Source organism: Pteronotus mesoamericanus, unplaced genomic scaffold, assembly GCF_021234165.1.
Source record: "Pteronotus mesoamericanus isolate MK-2021 breed Mesoamerican mustached bat unplaced genomic scaffold, CSHL_Meso_final contig_75, whole genome shotgun sequence".
NCBI lineage: Eukaryota > Metazoa > Chordata > Mammalia > Chiroptera > Mormoopidae > Pteronotus > Pteronotus mesoamericanus.
This window is the reverse complement of record NW_026555249.1, coordinates 4,548,155-4,568,079: the sequence shown is the minus strand read 5'-3', so window position 1 is coordinate 4,568,079 and position 19,925 is coordinate 4,548,155. Positions and strand designations below refer to the sequence as shown.

Sequence of the window (19,925 nt, the reverse complement as noted above, 5' to 3'; positions counted from 1 at the left end):
CCATCTGGCAGGGGCTCTCCCCCGATCAGGCCCTTCCTCAGCCCTTGCCTGTTGTTCCTCTGACCTGCCTCGGCTGGCCAGGCGGGCCAGTTCAAAACCCCCTTCTTCAGCCTCACCTTCTGGGACCTGTGCTGAGGAGGGGAAACGGCTCCCATTCTAGTGTTTCCTGCTTTTTCTGGGGCCTGCCTTCTCCTCTAACTCCCTTTCTCCAAGTTGAGGGGTTAGTCGCATTCCTCAGAACTCCGTCATACCACCATCGCTTTCTCTCAGCCAGAGAGAATCCGTATCCCATTTCATTGTCCTTCAGTTTGGTCTTGGAGTTCATTGTACATGGGTTGCAGTCTCCGTATTCATATAGAATTGGTCTGTGGCTATTTCTAGGTTGTATTAGAACTCGTATCCTTCTTTGTCTTTATTTCCGTGGGTTTTAGAGAGGCTCCCGCAGCAAGCAGGTCTGTCCTAGTAGAGCCAGTCACAACCTTACTTTTGGGCTGTGTAAGGAAAATCAGGCAGACAGCCTGGCAGTGGGTGGGGCCAGAATTCTGACAAGAGCATCCATGGGTCTCTGAGTAGAGAAACGGCATGGAGCCCTGGGGGAAGGCAGCCGGTTGGTGGGGACAAGCGGGTCTGCACACACGGCCCCCAAACAGCAGTGGCGTCCTGCTGCTCCAGGCCCCTCGTGGAGACCCACGAGCCCCCGAGCCCCTCCAGTTTCGGAGGCGCTGTCAACAGCCAGGCCCCGTTCTTGGATTTCTATGAGACTTCATCCTGCCGCCATCCTGGGGCTCCTGTAGGTTGGTGTCTGCATTTTAAAACCAAAAGAACCCATGTAAAGTGGATGCTTTTTATTTCACTCTATGAAATAGGATCCCAGATCACCTAGGTATTTTAGGAGAAGGTGAGTGGGTTGGGGTTTTGAGAAAAATGAACAGGGTCATTGTGAAGAATGAGAAAAAACTGGTGAGGAAATGTTCGTTGGATAGCGCTGCGAGTCCAGCTGAGGCTGGAAACCGGGGATCTGTAGCAGCATCGTTCTGTGGGGTTGTAGGGATTTTTCTCTGGGGCTCAGCGTATAGAAACCAAGCAGCTAGCCAGTTGGACGGCTCCAGGATTTATCTGGGTGAGGGGGCTGAGCCTGTGGGCCGGGGACAGTTGCTCTTGCCATGGGGTCCAGTCTGAGGAGAGTTGAGGGTGAAGGGCAGGGGTTCTGATGGGGAGAAAAATAGACAATTGTCAGAGGGCTCGCTGAAATTGAAGACAAGGTAGGGGAGCGAGAGCCAGAGGGTCAGGAGGTGGTGGAAGCGTGAGAAGTTTGCTTTTAAGGTTTCAGAGGGAGCCCGTTTTGGGTTGTGTCATGTTCTGAGTGTGGCTGTGGGAAAGAGCGGGTGACTTGATGTTCTGTAGCCTTTGTACCCCCCACCCACTTAGATAATCATTTAGGTAACAATAAATGTTTATGATCTTGACGTTTTAAAGGTTATTCTGTAGATGCAGAACTAGAAAAACTAGTAAGCAGAGTGTTTATTTTTTTAAAATTACTTAAAAAAGGTTGTTTACAGAGATGTGGGTTTACATAACAGCAACAACAGTTTAAAATGTACAGGCTATTTCGTATTATTGCACTTACTCTTTAATAATATAAGGCATTTTTATTTTACATAAATAAAGAATTATGTATATCATACAACAGGTGTGGTGCCAATTAAGTCAAACAAAGTTAAATGAGATGTGTATGGTAGAATAGAAATGAACTCAACCTACTTCAACCTTCATGGTCTATCCTTGCAACTATGATTTACATATTATAACACATATTTACCTTCATAGCTTATTGTGAATTACCAACCAGTTAAAAAACCAAAACAATGAAAGTTTTAGTAGGACAATACCATTAGTGTTTACTTCAGGAAGTGTGGGAATTTATTAGACTAATTAGAAATACTAGTCATGCCTTGAACACTGAAGACCAATAAATAGCTCTCTATCTTAGGGTCAAAAACAACTGCTTCTGCTTCCTCCCTTATGTTCCAACTGTCCGCCAGGGAATCCTTCTGGCAAGATCTACTAGAAATGGCTGATGACTTTAACATAGTTGGGTGAGCCTGAGGTTTGACCACGCGCCCCTCAGAGACGAGGGAGGGTCAGGCAGTCTCAGAGGCGACGGCCCACTGCTCCAGAACGCCCTGCCTGTTCAGAGGACCGCGCATTCTCAGTAGGCACAGCTGGGAGGGTAGAGGCAAAAATTAGTTTTCAGTGTTGACTTCAAATAGTCTCGTGTCAAGAAAACAAACCACAAAACTGACCTCCAAAGACTTAAAAACAACCTAGCATGCACCTTGCACTGAATTTCTATAGTATCCTACCTGGAATTGTAGTGAAAAGTAGAAGCTAAATCAATCAGGTCTTTCTAGCTAATTTCTGTACTACACTTTCTTTTGTATAACCTGTTAAAAAAAATGAGAAACCTACGCTCGCACCAACTAGAGACTTCACTCCCATCTGAGAGATCCCTCTGGGCCGGTTCCACCAAGGTTGACTGGGATGGGTCGCACGGAAAAGCGGTGTGCAAAGGTGCCGGCTCGTGCGCCTCCGTGATTGGGGCGTAATGGCCCGCGTGCTTCTCTCCGAGCCACAGACCCAAGCTGCAGGTTATTTAAAGAAGCTCCAGCATAAAACCTTAGCGTCGTCATGTGCGCCTGTGGGCCGTCTCACCTGTATTCCCAGACTCAATTAGCCGGCGTGCACACCCCAGCCCTGTGGATTTGGGTTGTAACTCCAATAGTCCTGCTCTGTTACCGTGAGAGGGGGACGCGCTCTTGTTCTCCGTTCTGCTCCTCCTCACTGCATTTTGGTAAATGAAGCTGATGAGGATTTGAAGTCCAAGGGGAGAAAAGCCAATTTTGTGACAAGGAACAGCACCTACGAAGTTCCTCCTTCGAAAGGAGAGCAGCTGGGACAAGTTTCACAAGCAGCGTGAGTCACAATAGTCTTCTGAAGGGGAGCAGTTTGGCAAAAGGAAGAATTTGCAAAACAGAAGGACAAAAATAGCAAAAACTTCCATCACTGCAGAGATATGTCATTACACCCAGGTCAGGAAAAGCGATCCAGCGCTTGGAAACAGCACATTTTTCAAGCTTGTTGGGAAGGGGAAAACAACAACAAAAGTCCCCTAGAAGGACTATTTTACGCTCCTCTATTTGGATTGTAAATATAATGCCTATGTGTATAAATCCAAGGATCCTAAAAAGATACTTGATTTCTAAAAATTCAGTTTAAATTACTGGTTGGAGTACATAAAATATAGACATGGAAACCCAGTGACTGCGATGGTTTTGCCTGCTCTTGTGTTGACCAGTCTTGACTGCAAGCACTTATTCAAGACAAGGTCCAAACCGGATACAAGGTGCTTTCAGAGCTGGAACTTCCTGCTCATTGTAAGCAGTAAAGTTCATGGCTATTTAGTACAGTTTATCAGAACTGCATTTCTGTAAAAGAGCCTTTCAACCTATACTTCTAGGTTACGACCAACACTTCATGGTGCTCAGTAACCCACTGAATTGGACTCTGCATCCATACATTGCACATTACACTCACTAAAAAATATCACTTCCTGTATTTTCCTTTTTCATTTTTGGATAATTCCTGAGCTCAGCCTAACCATTAGATAATGAATGATACATATATATTCTTTTTAAGTCTCATTTTCTTTCAACATACAGGGTAACATACAGACCACAGCTCTCTCCATTGAATGTGCCTAAAGCGTGGTTACTTACAAAATTATATAAATCTAGAGTCTGTTTAGTGGACCTTTGTGTCATCCCTCAGATTCTGCAGGCTCCCCGGTTGCGTGGCCTAGGTGTGCTGGGAGGGGTGGCAGGAGGGAAGTCCCAGGAAAGCGAGAGAGGGCCTCGTACCGCGCCTGTATTCCCGTCAGTGAAAGTGGAAGGTGCGGGGCTGGCACCGGAACAAAACAAACCCCCTCCCCCGCCCCCGGCCCCGGGCGGTCCAGGTGGACGGCTTCGAGTTGAGCTTCAGCTGTCAGTAAACAGGTGGAGATGGTTATAGTCCTTGCCTACACCAGTGTTTCTCTGCTGCTTCAGGAACCTGCAGTTTAAAGAAGTCCCTCTGATATGCTAAGTATGAAGGGAACGGAGAAAAGGAGATTCTTGTTAAAAACTGTGAGTGTCACTACTCGTGCTTGTTTAATGAAGAATTCCGATGCTTCCTAATGACTAACTGCACAGGTCCCTCAGGGACGGACTTCATAATGTTCCAGGCATCGAAGTGCATGAGCCCGACCAGGGGTCTCCCGTTAATGGCAAGGATTTCGTCTCCAGCTTCTATTGTTCCAGCTTGTTCAGCTGCACCACCTGTCGGGGAACATAGAGGGCGATGGCTCGGTGCGTTCAGAGTGTTCACGAGGAACTCCAAGTAAACTAGAGACTGCACTGAGAAAGCTCTCTACGTGATGTGTCTGTAGCTATAGCCTTAGGGTGGATGCGCAGCATATATATCCATAAAAAGAAATCAGACTGCATGGAAAAACTCAAATCAGTGACCCTTTCCCTGCCCCCGCCCCCGCAAAATATAAGCAACCAAGGGGAAGCTATTTCAAAAGAATTCAAAATAAAGTTGAACAAAGGAAATCAATAGCTAAAATCCAAATGGCCAAGAAATGCAGAAAAAAAACAGGTCCAACTTCTAATCGTTAACAGTAGTTAATGTATCTTAAGTTTGTGATTTACTTAATCGATTATTTAAAATGTTTAACATATTTCTACACTGCAACTTTCTGTATTGATAGCAAGTTTACAAGCTTTGAAAAACAAGTTCAAGCCCTCTATTTACTTTCTTGCATATACACATATTAAAAAGAAACGCACACTGGCCACGGAGGCACTTACGGAAAAAGGGCATTGAAAGAAAAATTCCCAAATCTGAAAATAACTTTCTCAAATTTAATCCTTAGAAAACTGACCAGATGTAGCTATTCTATCCTAAAGTTCTGAAAATCATTGTTACATATTATCTGATGTCTATATATGATTATAGTTGATTTTAAAGATTAACAAAACAATAAAAATATAGCTGGAACAAAGTAAGTTCAAATTCACCCCACTCAAGGACAGAAACATTTTATGTTGATAGAGGCAGATACTGTCCTTAGTAGAGCAAGCCCCGATACTAATTTTTAATAAAGCAATGCTAATAATTAGTATTAAATTTAGTAATAAAACGATTAATGTTTAATATACTAGCAATATCAGTATTAAATGATGTATTACATATACATATATACTGCTATTGTTAGTATAATTATATTGTTAATACAATTATTCAGCTCAGGAACCTGAAGAGACTTTTAAGAACTGTCCAAGATTATAAATTTAGGTTCTACTGAACCTAAATCAAATGAATGATTTTAAATAGACATATCTATCAATCATTTTACTTTCCCATAGTCTGGTATTTGCGGTGTTAGTGAACATGATTCTGGACCATGGTAAGTATCCCTGACTGGCCATTCTGACGGCATTACTTAGCTTGGTATGTTCACATCAGTTAACAGCTGATGTTAAGAACACGGAGACAGGAACTTGGAGTTAGAGATACAGTACATAGGAGTTAGGGGCACACACTAAAGCTAGACCGCCTGGTTGTATCACTTACATCCGTGACCTTAGTTAGGTCCCTGTGTAAGTGCCCTGTGGCTCAGCCTCTCCTTTGTAAAATGAGGATGATAATAGTACCTATGTGATTGGATTGTCATGTGGATGACGTGAGTTAATATGTATAAAACACAGGCTGACTCCCATTAACCTGATGTGTCCTGAAGCATTAAAAAACATTTCAGATTCTCAAAACCCATTTCTGATTTCTAAAGGAAAGGCGCTGACACACACAAAGGACACGGATGGCGGGTTGGGTTTTCTAGGGCATTACCTTTGTATACTCTCTTTATGAACAGGGGCCCATCCCCAGACATGGACGATTTTCCTCCATCCAGGCTCAATCCCAGCCCAGCCGAGGTCTTCAGCACTTCAACGCACAGAGCATCGTGTGCAGCTACGCTTCTCCCTGCAGTAAAGATGACAATGACAGGGACACTCACCCCCTCCTGTCCAGGCCCCGCCAGTGCGCTCCCCAGGTCCACTCGAGCCCCCTCTGCTGCGAAGAGCCGGGAACACTGAGACCAGCGCTGGGGCCGGAGCGCCCTCCTGGCGGTGCCCCTGCGCCCTCTGCTGTCCTGAGCACCGGCTGCCTGTGCGGAGCGGGCCTCCACGCCCATGCAGACCCCTCCCAGGGCCGTGCTGCTCTGGTCAAGCCCCCACCCACACGGCGGGTGCATGTAGCAGGCTGGGGTCACACTTGGGGAAGAGCGTGCGTTTCAGAAACCGAAACGGCGCCTCGTTCTGAGTCAGTACTGAGTGTGGCTTCCTGTGGAGCCTTGGTGTGACAGTGCAGGGCATGCACACAGAGTGTGTTTCTGAACCCCTTTTCTTAAGCTCTCCTTTGTTGATTAAAATCTGTCTTTAAACACGTTGCCCCCTCATTTCCATATGTTCTGTGACAACAGGAAACGACGCGAACCCTGATGTTTCCTAAGGTCACATCTCGGTGTGGACTTTCTGCTCTTTCAGCGTTGACTTCCCCATCATACGTTTCTTGTTCTTACCAGCTACTTAGGTCCTAAAGGGAGGATGGAAATGCACGAGGGCTTCCTCCTTAGGACGTTTAGAAAAGCTGTCAAATAGTCGTTTTAATCTTCAACAGCCTGGCTTTAACTACAGGCTGTTGAAATGGGTTAAAGAAAAAAAAACCCATGTGTCACACTGCGGCTGCAAGACTCACCCACAAACACAGGACTTGACTACATTTAATTTCTCTGACCCAGGATGAGATCCCAGGTCGCCTTTACTGTCCTTCATGTTCAGCCTGAGCCTGCACCGCCAGCCGCTCATACCCTGCGGGCTGCTGAACGGGGTCTCACCTCCTCCGGGCTCCAGGGCGACAGTCTTTCTGGACAGCGAGCCCTTCCCATTGGCTGTGGGTGGCTCCTGCCGGGGGCAGGGCCTGGGCTGCTCGTTTCCTTTCTTGACGACCACGAGGACATCTCTGTGCAGCTGTGCCTGGTGCAGAACCTTCAGGACATCCCCATGGGCTAAGCCAGCCAGTGAGGCGCCATTGACTGACAGGAGGACATCCCCTCGGTTCATGGTCCCTTCCTGAGAAGCTGCCCCCTGAGAAAATACCCTGTGGACCTGGGCAAGGAGAGGACAGAGCCAAATTCATTTATGACCTCTGGTAAAAGCAAAAGTAATCGCAAATGTGTAGTAGAGGGACCTTCTAATGGCAAGTTTTCCAAATCATCTAAACATGTGGTTTATCAAAAACATCCAGGGTGAGGGATGGAATTACAAACGTCAGTGCCAGCATCCGAATGCATTTCTATGCAGCTGCCCGCTAGTGTGCAACATGGGCCTGACACTCCACGGGGCACTAAAATACAAAGAGGAAGGGGACCTGACCTTGTCCAGTGAGGGTGGCCTCCCTAATCATCTCAAAGGCCCTGAGTGATACAAAATTTTCGGTGGTTCTTGAGAAATAATTTCATAAGCAGATACAGGTTTGCTCAATTAATTCTGATGTTTTCTACATAAACTGAAGAGGTGAGTTAGAGGCTACAGATGAGTGTATTCACGTGTATCGGCATCTCCTGGGTCGCTCAGCCTGTACGTCAGCGCTGTGTGAAAAGGCCTGCCTTTGTCGATGGAAATAGTATACGCTACTCTCCCTGCATTCCCACTTCCGTTTGGGTCGCAGTGAACAAACAGCAGCAGCCGATGAACTCACTGAGGTGTGTTTTGTCCTGATCAAACTCTGAGCTGCTTCAGCAGGGACTTCCCTGAGAGCAGCTCGACATTGTCACTCACCACAGTCGATTTTGGTTCCACATCTGTCCCTCCTGCCACACTGAATCCCAGACCTGAGCCTTCTTTTTTAGTCAAGACTATGAAGCAAACATCTTCTTTATTCTAGTGGGAAGAAACAGAAAAATAAAAGTATATTCCGTGTGCCAAGATAAAGATCCTCCTACAGTGTATGAAGCAAACGTCTTTATTCTAGTGAAAAGAAACCGAAAAAAGTATATTCCGTGTGCCAAGAGCAGTGAGTGTGTGCTGATAAAAATCCTCCTACAGCTCTGAGATGTATCACCCTGAAGTCCAGTGGGTTTTCAGGAGCCCTCAGAGTATTTGGACTTGGAGGAGCCATGGCTTTATGGGTTTTCAAGGGCACGTCCTGTAGCTACAGAAGCATGGCAAGGTGGGCATGAACCAGGACGGGGGCAGGGACGGGGCAATTTAGAAGCTAGGGGAGCCATTCTAGGCACCAGAGTGTGTCCTCCCAAATTTGATCGTGAAGAGAGTTCTTTATTCTACAGTTGAGCCTGCAGTTGCGCAAACAGCTCAGCAGCAAAGGGAGACGCGTTAAGCACGAAGAGCAGGGTAAGAGCACATTGAGGCCACAAGTTCTGTGCCCTCTTCCTCCCATGTTCAGGTCACTGGATTCCAGGTGCAGCCAGTGAAGCATACTCATAAAACACAACGTGTGTTTGAAACTGTAAAGTACGTTACACTATTTAAAGTACATTAAAACTGTCAACTCAGTAGTGATCTAGTCTACTGCATTCTTAGTAGAGTCCTGAGGTTACGTAACAAAAGACTGCCATGTATTTCAAGTGTCGATCAAGATACCTTGATTAAAGGTTTTAAAGTAAAAATGAGCAGGTCTAATTAATTACACTGAATTTTGACTTCACCCACCCACACTCTAGAGATGATTCATCAACATTTTAAAGATCTCCATTGCTAGGTTTCCATGAAGTGATTTATAATCCATCAATTCGAGATGTTCTCAAACAGCAGTAGAAAAAGAATCTAATAATAACCATTAAGGATTGCTTTGACGAGAGACAGTGAAAACGTTGGAAGAGAAAACCACCTCTGTACTGTGCTGGGGGAGGAACCCAGTATTTGAAAAGTGCTTGGTTCTATTAGTAAGTCCTAAGGGCTAATCTTACGCATTTTACATTTCTCTAAAGAAGTCTGTTCAAACCAAGGCTCCATATGCTGACAACACAAAGTCCCACAGAACTTTCAGGGGATGGGCTTTTGACTTGATGGGCAAGTTCGGCCATATGTGTGCTCAGACCCTGTTCAGTGGAGAGAAGAATGATGACAAGGCTTTCTCAGCAAAACGGGGCCATGTGGCCTGGCAGATGACTCTGTGCAGCTCCTCAGAGGTAACGTTTGGTGCTGAAACAGGAATACTACTTAAATGCATGATTGGAGCAAGAGACAAAATATTTGAAAATGAAACTCTTCTGCATCCCAGGATGTTATCACCAAAATTTTAGTTTATTCAAATTACCTTTTTCCAGTTATGTTTGAGGATACAAGTGTGCAGACCAGATTTTGCCCCTGAGAGGCATAGAGCCCAGCATCAGGAAAGCTGGATCTCCCACCAGGGGCTCCCCAAGGTGCAGGCCGATAGCAATCAGAGGACCAGGGCCTGTTTTCTGACTCTGGTCTTCTGATTGTTTCTGGGATGCTCATCCCAGAAGCCACAAGCAGTTGTTTGGGGCATTTCCATTTTCAGCACCAATGAACGATACTCATTGGAGAAAGGCAAGGCAAACTTCTGGTCTAAAGATGGCAGACTGAGGACCTCTCGTTCACTGCTCCTTTGAAACCAACTGAAGACAATAAGAAAATTGGGAGAACGCTGCGCTCTGATGAAAGTAAGCCTCATCTTTAACACCAAGCCACAATACCGGCCTGGCCGGAGGAGAGTATGGAACCAGGGCAGGGGTGAGCGGGGCCCCAGAAGGTGCCCCCAGGTGGTGCTCAGCACCCTTACCCACACAAAAAGTCGCTCCCTGTGTATGGTCCCTGAAAATGTCCCATCTCTTGTGAGACTGACTGAGACCTTTTACGTTTAGTTTTCTCCCTTAACACCTGTATGCTGTCAAGGTGGCCCTTGGCAAAGTGTGGTCCCATAGCACCACCCTGACCGGAAATCCCCAAGTGAGACTTTGTGTGCAAAATGCTTGCTTATTGTAAGTTGAAGGATGAAGGGAGATCATGGACTAGTCCCTTTCACTGAAAGTGGAAAATACTGGCCATCTCAAGGTAGTTCCTGACTGTACAGACCCAAACCAGTGGGTGGAGAGCCAGGCAAGGAAGCTACAGGGACTCGGTCTCTATTTTACCCCCTCCTCTCCCTCCTGGCTCACTCCTCCTTAGACGCCAGCATCACAGCCCTTCTAACGTTAGAACTTCTGGTACAGTGTTCTTAGATGCTACCAGTGATGCTGGTACATTACCGTTCAAGGAAAACTCAGATTTGTTTTTTTTCTCTAACTAGAAAATCTCATTTTTTAGGATCCAAGTCTCTATGGATAGTCCTGAGACATTAATGTTGCACTTCAGAGAAGTATTCTAGATAGGAATCCCACAGTTTCTTTTGTTATTGTTACTGCCACATCCAATTTATTTAAAGACCATTTGTAATGACCAAGGAGCTTTGTCTGGAACCCACAGAGACAGTAACTCATTTCCCCAGCAGGTGGCGCCCTTGACAGGTAGTTTCTGTCCACTTAGGTAGACAGAAGTACTTCTGATCATTCCCCTGCAGCTCCCAGATGCCTGGTTGTTTGAGGACTCTGCAGATAAACTCTGTATGTGGGGTGGGGTGGGGTGGGATGGGAGGTCAGTAATGAGTCGCCACTGGGGAATAACAGCAGCTGCACCAATCTGGCACCTAAAAATGCAAGACAAGGTCTAGCCTCTAAAGCAATCTGCCAGTGAGATCAAAGAGTGAGCTGTCGACTCACAGCTCGAGACCTGGAGACGGGCTAGGACCCCTGTAGCTTGCGCACAGGCCTGGGCGCGGACGTGGCCGCAGTCTCGTCTCCCCGGGTTCTCCGCATTCCACTCACCTCTGATTGTGCTTTCGCCTCCTGCATGAGAGTCAGGACGGTAGATTTTGACCTCACTGAGGACAAAATGGACTGCAATCTTTGCTGGTCCCCCGCTGAGACTAGAAGTTGATCCAAACTAAATAATGCAAATATGTAGAACATTAAAAAAAAAAAAGCAGCTTCTCCATTTTTAAGGACACATTTAACACGACCTCCTTTCAACTATATTCTAGGTATTTTCAGTGGGAACTACTGTGGATTCAGGGATTCCTCCAAGATGTTAGGGGACCACTGTGGTAATTTAATGAAATTCGATGTATTTAAAAAAAATATGCAATGTATAGGCTTAAGTGGAGTGTTTTAAAAATGGCAGAAATTTCCACCCTGGCTGGTGTGGTTCAGTGGATTGAGCGCTGGCCTGTGAACCAAAGGGTCACCAGTTCAATTCCCAGTCAGGGCACATGCCTGGGTTGCAGGCCAGGTCCCCAGTAGGGGGAGTGTGAGAGGCAACCACACATTGATGTTTCTCTCGCTCCTTTCCCCTCTCTCTAAAAATATAATCTTTTTAAAAAAAATGTTAGAAATTTCCTGTTTAACTGCAGTCACCTTCAAAGGCCCAGACCTTCCCTGAGGTGTGGCCTCCCCATCCCCCATCTCTCAGAGCTTCTGCCTGAGCGTCATGTCTCGCAGAAGCCTGTCCTTAGCACACCGTTGTGGCAGACACTTTTCCCTGCAGGCACTTCATTGTTCCAGTAATGACATTAAAAACAACGGGGTGTTGGGGGGTCCTGGGCGGGATGCTTGAGCAGAAAAAGGACGCTTGTGGAATCCATTCAGTGATACCTAAGTAGCTGTAGTTAGCCACACTGTTCCGCTAACTTGTTTTGATCAGTGGGCGGCAGTTACATCAGGCGCTAACATTAGGAAGAACCGGGTGAGGGGTCCATGGAAACGCTCTGCATGTTCTTTGCAATTTTTCTATAAGTCTAAAACTAGTCCATCATCATCATCATAATTTGATTTAAATAAAAGGGGGAAGGGCAGGTACTTACTTAACTGACCAGCTTTTTCCAGAAGGCAGAGCCTGGGTGGTTTCACCCCCGTCGCTGGCTGAGCTGGGGGCTCCCGGCTCACCGGCTTTAGGCCTACTTGCTCCTGGACAGGCCCTGTCCCCAGCCCTCACCGGGCACAGAAGGGTGGTGGACCCATTGAGGCCCCCAGCCGGGGAGCCCAGCGACCTCCTGGGGACAATTTCCAGCTCGGTTTTGAAGAGCACAGCCGTGGGCCCTGCCGAGAAGTCCTCATTGCAGAGCTTGTCAAGGTCGGGCATGCTCAAGGCCCTCAGCTCCTGGAGCTTAGAGCGTGACAGGGGCGAGGGCTGGGCATGGCGCACCGAGGACTTGTTCCTCTTGATGGGGGAGGCAGGTGTCACCGTTGGGGTGGGAATTCCGGAAGGACCAGGTGGTTTCTTCGGGTCAGAATCAGGGCCCTTGTTACTGGCCTCCACCAGGTTCTGCCGGGAGACCATCAGGGTCATGCTGGACGGGGACTTGGTCATCTGGGGAATGAGGCTGCTGGCTTCGCTCTGACTCTCGCTGCAGGAGCTCAGGCTGCGTCTCAGTGACCTCGCGGTTGGGTCGCTGGGGTGGCTGTAGCTCCCGGAAGCCACGCTGCCAGAAGACCGCCTCCCAATGGGAGGCTTGGAGCTCACAGACAAGAAGGAGGAAGCCCCAGACTTGGCCACGGGCCGGTCAGAATTGGCCAGGTTCTCAAAGGACTTGATCCTCTGCTTCACAGAGAAAAATGAGGTAGATTCATGGGGCCAGTTCTGCTCAGAGTAGTAATGTCTCCTGGTGACTTTGATTTTATCGGGGACGAGGCAGCTCGTCTCTGGCACTGAAGGGATATCCCCTTTGTCTGTTGTTGGAAGGTTCCTTGATGTCTCCAGCAGGGGCTTCACACTGTAGATGCCCTGTCCATTGACCAGGCCAAGAGCACCGCCTCGGGACACCTTGGCCTCAAGGAGGACCCCGCTTGTTGCAGGGATCTGGCTGTCCCGATGAGAGCGACCTGGGCTGGGCAGGGAAGGCCCTTCCCGTCCAAAATGGCTCGTGAACTGGGCTGGCATGGAGTAGGTCCTGGTCGCTGGCCTCGGCATGAAATAGGGATGCTCATCCAATGCCGGGCCCGCCAGTGTGCCGTTCTTGGGTGTCCCTGGGGACTCTGACACCTGGCGTGGCTTTCCCGGGGAGGAACCTGCTTTTTTAGCAGGCAGCTGTGGGGAGCAGGAGGTGGCCAGTTTTGCCATGCTGGAAGATCGCTGCATTTCCTGCTCCGCCTGGGAGGCACGTAACGTGAGCGAGGGTGGATGATCTGGGGACGAGTCCACCGACGGGTGACAGAGTCTGATTTCACTCTTCTCCTGACAGTTGCTCTGGGCCAGGAATCCTCCCCGTCTGTCACTTTCGGCTGGCATGTCGCCCCATGCTTTCTTTGGCATTCTCTCAGGAGAAACTTCCACTATTTTCAGCTGGTTTATTCTTTCTGGAGGATCACTAGCAATTGTTTTGCTTCCTTTGTCGCCAGCTACGCTGGGTTGGGCTGCTTCTGGTACCAAACCCGTTTGGCTGGCCGAGAGCTGCTGGCCCTGCCCGGGCAGCGGGAGCTCCCGCGTGTCCACTGCTGCGGACACACTGTTCCGCGATGCTGCGGGGCCTGGCCCTGAGGCTGCCCTGATCTCTGGTCCACACTTAGGCGACCTGGCTGTGGTTGGGCAGCCTCTGTCGGGTTCAGAGTGGACAGCTGCGTGGAACCTACTACCCACACCTTGCTCAGGGAGAGCCTTGGGGGAGATTGGGGGTGAAATGAATGGCCTGATGCTCGTGTCTGACGCTGATGACCTCAATGACCCCAGAGTCGCAGGGGGTGGCTTGCTCTCGAGCTCACACTGGGGAGACTTGAGAGTGGCTGTGGCATTTTTGCTGGGGTCCTCCTGGTTGGCTATGTGGAACCGGGGTGATGCTACCTTAGAAAGCATTTTGTGGGAGGCCTGGGGCGAAACGAGGGATTTCCTGTGGTCCGTCCCACCGGCCTTTGGAGTATTAGGAGCAGGGGCCTCGGAACTGCCTTTGCTTTTGCTCTTGATGCTCAGTCTCCTCAGCTTAGGACCGGACTTGGACTTCTGACAGTTATTTAAAAGGGTTTCCACTGAACTTTTTTTAGGTGCCTCTTTATTTTCAAGATTCAGTTTCAGCGGAGGGGGGCTATTAGGCACTGCAACCCCCTTTCTGTGGCTTGTGCTCGGCACCTGGCTTTTGGAGTCGGGACTTCTGGCCGGCGTTGCCGACGGTTCCTTTTCGGGTTGGCTCTGCAAATGCGTACCTTGGTTCCCTTTATTGATTTCTTTAAACCAGGCCATGATGGGCCTCCTGGAGGTCATTTTTGGTTTCTGCAGCAGGTCATTCGGGTCTTGACTCTCAGAGATGTGCAAGTCTGTTGGAACAGAGTCCCCGTCCTCAGGGGCACCGACAAGAAAGGAGGCCGGATTTTCAGCGGCGTTAACATTTGTTTCTTGTTTTTTATTTGGGCTTTCACCGTCCAGCAAGTCATGTCCCAAACCATTCACTGCGCTCGGCGAGCTGAGAGGGACTGGGTTGTTATGAGGCTGCCTGGCGACTTCAGAGGCCGGGTTGCTTTCCATGGCGGAGCCAGTGCCGGTGGCTTCCATCGTCTCTGCTTCGCACGAGGGTCTGAGGTTCGGTGTCATCCCTAGGTCTGCGCGGGGTTCGCGGCCCGGGGAGTCTCCATCTGGGAGCGCAGACGCCGGGGCAGCGTTTGGGGCTGCAAGGCATGCGGCACCCGGCTGGAGGGCCGCCGTGTTGCACGCACTTGCCGCGGCCTCGCAGGTGGCACCGCGGGTCGGGGGCGCAGCTTTGGCTGCCGGGGCGCGGGGTGCGACCCGGGCAGGTGCGCGTGCCGCCGTCGAGGCGGCGTTCGGGGAACCACTGGTAGAACAAATTTCGATTTGCTCGTCCTCAGACTCCGTGGCCTCTTCCTTGTGAGAAGGCCCCCGAGGACGAGGAGGGGACCAGCCGACCCGGGTGGAAGCTCGTGGGGCTTCCGGGAGCGACTCGGGGTCGGAGGACGAGTCCTCCGCGTCGCCGTACATGGAGGAGAGAGACGGCTCTGTGCTGTCACCCAGGCCTGACAAGGACGTGCTGTCCTCGTGAAAAGGGCTAAAATTCCTCGAGTAGTTGCTCAAAAAGCTTTTGTTCACAGTAAAGTGTTTGTCGGGGTTGATGGAATCCAACACGGAGGGCTGGGAGGCCCACTGCGGGGGCGGCGGCGGGGGCGGGCAGGCGGCCCAGGTCCTCCCCGGGCTCGGGGTCGGGCTCCCGGCGCCCGGCTCCGCGCGGCCAGGGCGCCCCGCTCCGGCGGCTGCGGGAAGCGGGCCTGGCGAGCTGCCCTCTCGACCCGCCCGGTCCCCTTGGACAGGAGACTCAAGTCCTCCTTCCGAAGCACCTGGCTCCTTGATGAGCCTGTCGATGTCAGTCACGGGAGTCTCTCCGCTCTCCCCGGGGCAGCAGGGCCCCGAGTCACCGCCGCGCTGCCCTTGGGCCCTGTCAGCCGGCGGCGCGCAGGTGGGGCTGCCCTGCGCTGCCCTCTGGGGCCCCGTGTCTGTCCCCTGGAGCCGGGCGGACTCCTGGGAGTGGTCAGGTGCGAGCGTCCCTGTCACGTGCAGAGCCTGACCGTGGTCGCCCGGGACTCCTCGTCTCTCCTGGCTCACGAGGCGGCCCGGTGGCAGGACAGCACAGGCCGGGGTCGCTCCCTCGGCCTCGGGTCCTGCTCCCCTGTGCGCACCTGCCTTCCCGGGGGCGTCGGGCCAGCAGGGTTCGAGGGCTGGCTGAGCGGAGCTGAAGTCGGGAGGAGCCGCTGCTGTCTTCCCTGGGGAGGTGCTGCGGTCCCAGGTGAGACTGGCGTGACCTCTGTCCTCAGACTTGGGGACCCTGGATGACACTGGCTCTCGGGGGTCCTCGGGCCGCCGCCCTTGTTCTGTGTCCACTGAGGCCTCGCTGCGGTCAGGGCGTGCGGCCCGCTTCTGCCCTGGGGAAGGGACGAGGTCCGCGGAGCCGTGCAGTCCTGCATTGGGAACGTAACAGAAGGCGCGTTACGGTAGCGGAGGTAAAGGGGGAAAGGTGAGAAAACAGAAACACTCAAGTGAAAAAGAAAAACGGCAAACTTTTTGTCTTTTTCAGAAAGACATTCCACAGCCTGAGTGCAGGCCTTCTTGTCTCTCAAATTACAAAGCGCACCCGCTTAGGAAACGGCGCGCTGCTTCAGACGCTCAACAAGAACTCGGGCGGGCGGCTCTGCCCGGCCCCTTTCTGCGCTCTCGGTCGCGTTTAAGGACGGGGCACACCGGAAGTGCCTCCTGTGGCTGTCCCTCCGCCATGCACTGTGAAGGCAGGAGCCACAGGAGTCAGGCTGCGGCTCTGATTCATTCCTGCTTCGCGTGGCCTCTGCAAAGGCCCCCTGCCTCTCTCGGCTCCAGCACCTGGCAGATCACGGCCGGTCTAGCTCCGCGGCCTGGGGGCTGTGAGCCACCCCGGAAAGTATAAAGCGGTCCCAGTGCCCAACTTAGGGACTCGCTGCCTCGGCCCATGGAACGCCACGGACAGGACGCGAGCCTCCACTGAGCCTTAGCTGTGTCTTCCCCAAGCTCAGAGGAGGGAGAGACCTGAAGGCCAGGTTCCCCCCGGGAAGCTGGGGCAGAGGGCTGGGGACCTGAGAGGCATTCTGGAAGGACGGTTTGACCTGAATGATGAAGAGGGAGAGGAAGAACAACAGAATGGAAACAGGGAAGCAAGCAGCAGCACGAGGCCCTGGCTGGGTAGCTGAGCTGGTTCGAGCCTCGTTCGGATACTCCAAGGATGCAGGTTTGATCCCTGCTCACGGCACACACGAGAATCAACCAACGAATGCATAACTAAGTGGAACAATAAATCAATGTTTCTCTCTCCCTCTCCCCCTCCCCTGCTTTGTCTTTCTCTCTTGCTCTCAAATCAATAATAATAATGATAATAATAAAAGCAGCAGCATGAAATCCCAGTGGTGGAGGAAAAGGTGCTGTATGCCAGGGGCAGTGGGAATAGTCATTCCATGAAGGAGAGCTACCTTGTCCTGGAGCTGCCCTGCCCCAAGGCCCTAACGCTCTGGGGCTAATCTGCCTATGACGTATTACCATAGGGGGAAACCGGCATAAACAAAACATAAGATTTGCTATTTTCTCAGGAACTACAGGCCTGAGGCAGGAGAGAAAAAGTCACCGTGAAAGCTCTGGCTTTGAGAAGTGTGTCTACCCTGTAGGCCTTTTCCTTCCTGAAGCTCCTATGTCACTAAGGACTAATTGCTACAACTTAGCCTTGTGCTAAGAGTTTTTCTTGCACTTGATCCCAGTGAGGAATCCCAGCCCCGTGAGGGTGGTGCTGTGGCCACATGCATTGGAGCAGCAGGGAACTGAGGCACGGAGCGGTTATGCAATGTCCCCAGGGTCACAGGGTTCCTAGCCAGGGGTCACCCCAGGAAGCTGGCTCCACAGCCCACACCACGACCTATACCCCTTGGCCTCTGTGTAGAGAGCACCTGGCAACAACAGGCTGACTCAAGACAGCTGTGGAGACCCTACAAAATTTCACCAGGCCCCTGTGAAATTCAGATCTAAGGTGCACGTCACAAAATGGGTGAGGTGCGCCGGCTGAAAGAAAATGCACGCCCTGTTCGTGGCGTTGGACCTAGGAGTTCAGGCACAATGATCCGGTAAAACTGTTAGATGTGGGCAGCTTTTAAGTATCATGAATCTGTGTAATAGTTTTTCTTCCCTCTTAAAATTCTCCGCATGCAACGATTTTTAGAGGCACTTCTACCCTCCCCTCTAGAAGCATAACAAATGATAAATAATCTTACCCCCCTTGGGTGTTTGTCCTTGGTCTGGTCCAGCTTCGGGCGGGTCCTCGGTGAGGCGGCCAGCACCTGGAGGGGGGCCCTGCCCGGCAGTCAGCTTCCCCGGAGGTTCCTGGCACAATGACAACAGCAAGTCACTGTCTGCAGCTTTCAGGCTGTCTGCATCCCAGGACATCACATATCGAGGAGAGCTGGTTTGGGGAAACCTCAAAAAGCCCTGGACTAGGAGCCACGAGACCAGCCTCTGGGTTTACGTTAACTGGGAACTGCATGCTCTTGACCCTCTCCCTGAGCCTCCGTCCTCTCAACTTTAAAGTGATACAGCGCCTCCTACCCAGCAGGATGGCTCTCAACAGAAAACAAAAATACCAAGTGTTGGTGAGGATGCGAAGAAATTGGAACCTTGTGCACTGTTGGCGGGAATGTCCACTGGCGCAGCCACTGTGGAGCATGGAGGTTCCTCAGAAAAATAAAAATAGAGCTACCGTATGACCCAGCAATCCCACTTCTGGGGTATGCACCCCAAATTTGAAAGCAGCGTCTTGAAGAGATATTCATACACCCATGTTCATAGAAGCATTACGCACAACAGCTAAAATACGGAAGCACCTCATGTCCATCGACAGATGAACGGAGAAGCAAAATGTGGCCTATCCTGAAGACAGAAATTAGCCTTAAAAAAGGAAGGAATTCTGACACATGCTGCAACATGGATGAGCTTTGAGGACATTATGCTAAGTGAAGTAAGCAAGTCATAAAAAAAAAAACAACCCCAAATACTGTGTGATTCTACTGATATGAGGTCCCTAGAATAGTCAAAATTACGGAGACAGAAAGGAGAGTGGAGGTGTCCAGGGGCTGGGGGGAGGGGCATCGGGGAGCTCCTGTTGAGTGGGCAGGTTTCTATTTTGCAAGATGAAGAGCTCTGGAGACGGAGGCGGTGATCCTCGCATGACATCAAGGCTTCAGCTCCTGTCACTGAACTGCACACTTGAAAATGGGTGAGACGGTAACCTGTCAGGTGTGTTTTACCACACACACAAAAGGACGCGGGGGTGAAAAGATTTGCCCTGTCTAAATCATAGGATTTCAAATAAAGGATGATTAAATGAGGTGACAGTTATAAAAACAACATCCGTCATACAAAGGGCTATAGAGACAGAAGGAATTCTTGTCATTATATCGCATTGCGATACCTAAGGGTATAAAAATCAGCCGCTCGGTTTGCCTGTCAGGGAGAGGGCTAATCTGGACAAGTGAAATTGACATTTAATAGTTCAGAATTTCACTTTAGCCACGTGCCACTGACCTTCTATTCCTTTCTTCTAACAGCTACTGTAAAAAAAGTGTTTTGAAAACAAATTTTCTAAAATGTAATATCAGATTTCATTGAACTCTACCCTACGGGTTAGAGTCAGAGAGCGGCCCACAGGTGGCAGCAGAGGGAAGAGGTGAAACGGAGAGAGGGCCTTTCAGCTATCCTTGCCCCCTGCCCCCCCCAAAAAAATCATTCAGTAAAACATCAGTCGTCTGCTGAGGGAAATCTGCACAGGGTTTAACTCAGTTAGGTTTGTTTGCCAGTAAGGTATAATATAAAAACAGGAGAGGAGGGTGGGCGCTAGATAGTGGTTGTACATCACTTGGAATGTCTTCAGTTCCAGTGAACTGTACACTTTAAAATGGTGAATTTTAGGTTCTGTGAATTTCTTCTCAATTTTAAAAAGTATTAAATAAAAACAGGAGACAACCCACTTGCCAAAAGAGAAAGATTTTTTTTTTTTTTTTTTTTTTTTTTTAGCTTCCACTATTTGAGGGTAAATACTTGATGGCAATGCATTCTATTTTCTTTCTTCTGTATAAGTAAAACCAAATTTTGGAACTAAAATGTTTAAGAGAAAAATTCAGCTTCTTTGGAACAAGAGTTTTTAAATACTGTTCAGAGTTCGTACTGAGAATACTAAGTCACAATCGCAAAAAC

The 19,925-nt window shown here is 50.0% G+C and overlaps 1 protein-coding gene across 1 annotated transcript in view; it reads right to left on the bottom strand.

Moving 5' to 3' along the window:
* Nucleotides 1–5,561: 5,561 nt before the first annotated feature.
* Nucleotides 5,562–19,925, bottom strand: part of PDZD2 (PDZ domain containing 2) — a 203,250-nt gene continuing 188,886 nt past the window's right edge. The window contains exons 19-25 of the mRNA XM_054583993.1: nt 17,951–18,059; nt 12,040–16,126; nt 11,006–11,123; nt 7,938–8,039; nt 6,995–7,265; nt 5,947–6,081; nt 5,562–5,572 (exon numbers count right to left, since the gene is read on the bottom strand). Coding sequence (XP_054439968.1) covers nt 5,562–5,572; nt 5,947–6,081; nt 6,995–7,265; nt 7,938–8,039; nt 11,006–11,123; nt 12,040–16,126; nt 17,951–18,059 — 4,833 coding nt within the window. The remainder of the gene's footprint in view (nt 5,573–5,946; nt 6,082–6,994; nt 7,266–7,937; nt 8,040–11,005; nt 11,124–12,039; nt 16,127–17,950; nt 18,060–19,925) is intronic.